Here is a 5,337-nt window from a genome sequence, read left to right as displayed (position 1 = left end):
TCATACTCCATTGCACTTTATTCCACACCCCAAACCTTCAATTAAACAAAAAAACGAAATAAATTACAGGTTGCAATAAAATTATACCATTTTATGGTGTATTTTACGTATAGTTGTTTTGTTGTTGTTGTTTGTTGTTTTTATTTTGTAAGAATATTCAACATTGCTGTCAATACATTTTTCCAAAAAAATGTCTCTCTATGCAAAATGGGTTTAAAAACATAAACAACTGTGGGATACTGTTTGTCTGTGATTTGGACAGCCCAGCTTCTGCTCCCGACGCAGGGGAAATAAATTCTGTCGGGGATACCGACCTTGGCACCGCCGTTGTGCAGGTGAAGCCAAAGGCAAGATATGCGTCATCATGTTCTCTAGCCTTTGGCTTGGAAGGAAGCTGGTTTGGAAGCATATTTGGCGATACATCATCCCGTACTTTGCTTTTGGGAGCCCAGTCAAAAACCTGTACATTATGGTAGAAGTGTCCAAGCATTCTTTTTTTTTTGATTCACACTGCCCCCCTGCAGTTGCTCTGCCCCCTCCACTTTGGGAACCACTGGGTTCGATAAATGCTCTTACAGCCTTTGTTATTATTCCCACACAGTTTTGTGTGATGTGAAAACAACTACAGCACACTCACAGCGGATGTTAGTCCGCTCAACAATTTCGTGTTTCGAGTTTGGTGTTCAACACATCAGACACACCTGTGCCTGCAGCTGTTTCAGACTACTGCGATGACGTCATGTTACGTTGCACATGCGGCTGTCACACGGCACGTCAAACTGTATAGCACCAGTTAACGTGGGTGTGTTTCCTAAATTAGCAACAGGTGTTTAACAGCTGACGGAGTGAACAGATGTGTACAGGTAAAGTCGAGGCACAACGCCTTTTGTTATGTTTTAATTTAAATAGTTTTATTGTTGTCTGAAGGTAATATTGATACTACGGTCAGATGAAGCCTCGAAGCTTTCCATCCAATTGGATAAAACAAAAGGTTTATTTCTTGAGACTTCATGTTCACACAATTCTAACTACCTTGCCTCTCTTTGTTACCATCCAAATACACTTCTCCAATGTCCAAATCACATTCCATTGTCATTGCTGTAGATCCTAGTGGTGTGGATCAGTTATTTTATGTCTCGTTCACTCCTGGAATACAGCTTGCTGTCATTCATGTAGAGGATTTGCTGATGATTTCGCCTTTCTGTTGGTTTCCCTAGCCAGTCTTGTCAATGATCTCACTGAGGGGGTTCAGGCCTATGTGGAACAGCAGTGCGGACAGACCACCTCTTTGTTAAATTAATTGGTTTGAAGTTGGACTGTTGTTCACCACAACGCCATCAAATTTCTGATGAAGCCGCTTAGGATCCTGTTAATCTTGTATAGTTCAAGGCATTCCAGGATCCAGGTGTGGGGCATTGAGTCATAGGATTTCTGTAGTCAATCCAGGTGATGCACAAGTTGGTGAGCCTGATCTTGCAGTCTCCGGTTACTGTGCTTTCTACCAGTAGCTGGTGTTTCTGCCAATTCCTTTCCATGCCCTGCTCAAGTATTGAGCCATATGCCTGTTCATCTTAGCCGCTATGATGCCAGACAGGAGCTTCCATATGGTACTGAGGCAGGTCATTGACCGGTAGTTGGATGGGACCAGTCCCTTATGGGGATCTTTAGGAATCAGGACTGTCCGGCCTTCAGTGAGCCATTTTGGATGTGTCACATCTACTGCTGGTTTATTTGTGCGACCAGACACTCACAGAGTGCAGCCAGTAGGCGTGAATCATGTTCAGTCCTGGTGCTGTCCAACTCTTCATACTGGAGACCTCTTCTTGTATGTCTGCCACAGTGATTGTTACTGGATCCTGTTCAAGGAGGGAGGCTGCTGTGCAGAAGAACACTAAACATGATTTTACCATTAGATCCTGACCTCAAGCGTAACAACTAGGGCCCAGGGTAGATTTTTTTGGGACCTTAGTGTCACATTGTACAATGAACCCGATCTGAGGTCTAACTTTATTCCTCCTGCCTGGCAGGATTCCTTTTCTCTCTCACTGTCTCCTAACATGCCTTCCCTCTTTCTTCTGTGTCCTTATTTGTCTTTGGCCAACTGTAGCAGTTTCCACAGAAACCCTACTGGCCAACAGCACCAGAGGTGATTGTTGTTAACCCGGGCCTTAAACGATCCGGTATGGAAATCTCATTCTTTATGAGCTGCATTTTTTGATTTGGCCAAGATTTTAGACTCTTCCTGACACAACCATCTCCAATTATCTGGGCTTGGGACTGGTACTAAAAGTACACTGGTTTGTGGAAGCCCCCATGGCTGGGTTGTGCACTTGAAAGAAAAAAGAAAAAAAAAGTAGCATATAGTAAAAATCAGTATGTAGCATCAATACACCTTCTGATTAACATCATGGACTGCAATCAGAATACATGGTGGTATTTTCATCCTGCTCTCAGGAAATGGAATTATCTAAGGTTGTGATATAAACTCACCCAGATTTTGTCATGGGACTGTACTGAACTGATCTCAGGCGCAGAAACCCAGAGCAGAGACAGCAGATGATTTAACAATATTTTATTAGGCTTAAGCACTAGAAACATAGCAAGGACAAAAAGAAACAATAAGACAGAGTTTGACGTGGCATGGCCTGGGAAACGTGGCTAGGGTGAGGGAACGGGGCCTAAGATGCAGAATGGATATGAGCAGGGAACTGTCACATTGCAGTAGGGGACACAGAGTGTTGAGATGGGAGTGACGAGAATCCAGGGGAGCCGAGTGGCGTGGCGAGGCTGACCTGAGATCCAGGGTCTTCAGATGGAGTGTGGTGGCAGGAGGGCAACCAGGTGAGGCACAGAGTGATTTTCAAAATGATTGCTTGGTATCCTGAGTCCAGAGGTAAAGCGCGAGCCAAAATGAATCCAGCAAATGGGTTGATGACAAACGGGCAGTGAATGAACATCAACATGTGGCTTAAATCCCTCTGGCTTGATTGCCTGCAATTGGCTCCAGGTGTGCAGGAGCTGGACTTGGTGGTGGCCCTGCCCAGGGGCGGATCCCAGATAGGTTCAGGAGCCTTATGGAAATTCCAGCCACCCACAGCAGACTATGACAGATTTATCTTTCCTAAAGTAACATAAAGACAACTCATGTCTGAAACCATGGAACAAAAGGGACCACCCTATTAACCACAAGTCTTCATAAACTATCGAGACACTCAAATTACAGTATGAATGCAAGACTGATTGAAGTGGTTGTTATGCTGTAATGTGGAAAACGCTAACACAGTAACAGTATTTGGTCATGCTGCTGTCACTGATGCCTCAAACACATTTGACAGCTTCTAAATTAACCTTACAAAAATTTTACCCTATTATTGTGGGTTATGATGGTAAGCAGTGCACTGTATCAAAAGTAAATCCTATTACATCATGAAAAGAAAAGAAAAACAACTCAAATAAAGTAACAAAAACATGTTTATTATCAGCAGGGTGTATAAAACCGTTCATTGTGAAAAGTAAATCCACAAAGTTTATGGTCTGATATGGAGGATGAGCATATATTACACCTGTCATTATGAGAAACCATCAAATCACTCCAGCAGAGAGACCTCATGGAAGTATGCTCCCAGCAGCTTGACTCCCTGAATGTAGTTTGATCTGAAAATGGAGAAATAAACCCATGATAATAGTTTGTAATTAAAAAACTCACTTTACCTGTGATCACATTTTAGCACAGAAATAATCTGGAGATGACAAACATGATCCTCTTCTTTTACTGCAATATTTCATCCATTTTATCAATAGTTCCTACTTGTTCCACATTTCAAAAGAAGTGAAACGGTGTGAGCTGTGACCAACCTGTTGATCTTTTCATTCTGAGAGTGAGCTCCATCATCAGAGGACCCTATAGGAAGCAGCATGACATTACGGCCTGTGGCCTCCTGGAAGGTCAGGGTGACTGGGATGCTGCCGCCCTCGCGAGTCAGATCAGGCTCGACCCCGAAGACTACAGCACAACGAGGAGGAAAAGAAAACAAAAGCAGTAAAAATGTAATAATGACAATAATAATAACATCCTAGCTGTCCCTGCATAGGTACAACAAATCTGGGCACAAACCTATCAGTGAAAATATCTGAAAAAGGCTTAAAAATATGTCCACAAAAATATGCATAAAAAAATGTCCCTGTACCTGTCTTTATGGCCTTTCTCCCTGCCATGTAGTGTGGGTGGTTGAAGTCTGAGACCCAGGCTTTGGCACCGCTGTCCCCTGTCACTTTCAGTTTATTGGGGGTTCCCAGTTCAGCAAACCTCTTCTGCAGATGATCGATGACCTTGAAGAGGGAAAAATAACTTAGACTTGTTGAAGCTTTAATGTAGAAATAAATTGAAGTTGATCTTTAGCTATTTCCAAGTCCAGGCTGAGATTCATTTAGTAAAACCTAACAAAACCTCCTTGTTACGCAATCATTTGTGACAAAATCACTATGTCTTGTCTGCTTGATTGGTTTACCTGGTTTTCTGCAGATGTATTTTAATGCCGTAACCTGGGACTTTGTTTTTTTCTCTGAATAAAATCATCTGCATTCACTTTATCTTACAAAAATAAGGATGGCTGAGCAAATCATCTGAGCAACAAACTACCAATAAGTGGCAGAGATACAGAGTGACTTCTGCTACTTAATTATAAAACGATGATTTAAGTTAAGTGAGTGTTATATGCGATCACTGTGACCTATAACATTGTTTACCTGCTTCTTCACAACTTTGGGGTCCATGTCAGGCACAAGGCGGATGGAAAACTTGCCGATGACCTTGCGAGGAATAACCGTCTTGGCTCCTGCTTCAGAGAAAGCCCCCTCAATACCATGAAGGGAAAGAGAAGGATATCTCCAGCGGTGCATGAGGATTTGCTCCTATGGTGGAAGAAATAATGAACAATAGGTTCAAAAAGTGTGGATGACCCCACATTATACAGCACATTTCCACCAATGAGTGATGTGAACAACATATATAGTTTCTTTGCCTTTGTGTCATGCAGCAGCTGTTCAACCCCGCCATCTTTACAGTACTCATCCAAGTCAAAGTCGATCTTCTCGTACAGCTTTTGCTCCTCTGCTGTCAGAGGCGCCACACTGTCATAGATCCCAGGAACCAAAATCTTACCCCTTTTGTCAACCAGGGAGCCTGTGCAGGAAGTCACAAACACATGATTAAAACTCTAAACTGGTGTAAAATAAGGTGTGTGAGACTAAAAATCACAATTATCAGCTTCACTTGCCCATAAGTGCGATGAGGTCAGTCATGGCCTCATGAACAGAGCCACCAAACACCCCTGAGTG

At 42.8% G+C, this 5,337-nt stretch overlaps 1 protein-coding gene across 1 annotated transcript in view; it reads right to left on the bottom strand.

Moving 5' to 3' along the window:
* Positions 1–3,563: 3,563 nt before the first annotated feature.
* LOC102206467 (cytosolic non-specific dipeptidase-like) overlaps positions 3,564–5,337 on the bottom strand; it is a gene marked incomplete at its 5' end in the record, with an annotated part of 4,764 nt that continues 2,990 nt past the window's right edge. The window contains 6 exons of the mRNA XM_013908120.1: positions 3,564–3,654; positions 3,856–4,003; positions 4,188–4,329; positions 4,747–4,911; positions 5,022–5,182; positions 5,277–5,330. Of these exons, the coding sequence (XP_013763574.1) occupies positions 3,588–3,654; positions 3,856–4,003; positions 4,188–4,329; positions 4,747–4,911; positions 5,022–5,182; positions 5,277–5,330 (737 nt within the window). The remainder of the gene's footprint in view (positions 3,655–3,855; positions 4,004–4,187; positions 4,330–4,746; positions 4,912–5,021; positions 5,183–5,276; positions 5,331–5,337) is intronic.

Source organism: Pundamilia nyererei, unplaced genomic scaffold (genome assembly GCF_000239375.1).
Source record: "Pundamilia nyererei isolate P.nyererei 1_Seehausen unplaced genomic scaffold, PunNye1.0 scaffold01282, whole genome shotgun sequence".
Taxonomy (NCBI): domain Eukaryota; kingdom Metazoa; phylum Chordata; class Actinopteri; order Cichliformes; family Cichlidae; genus Pundamilia; species Pundamilia nyererei.
This window is presented reverse-complemented; position numbering and strand designations above follow the sequence as displayed.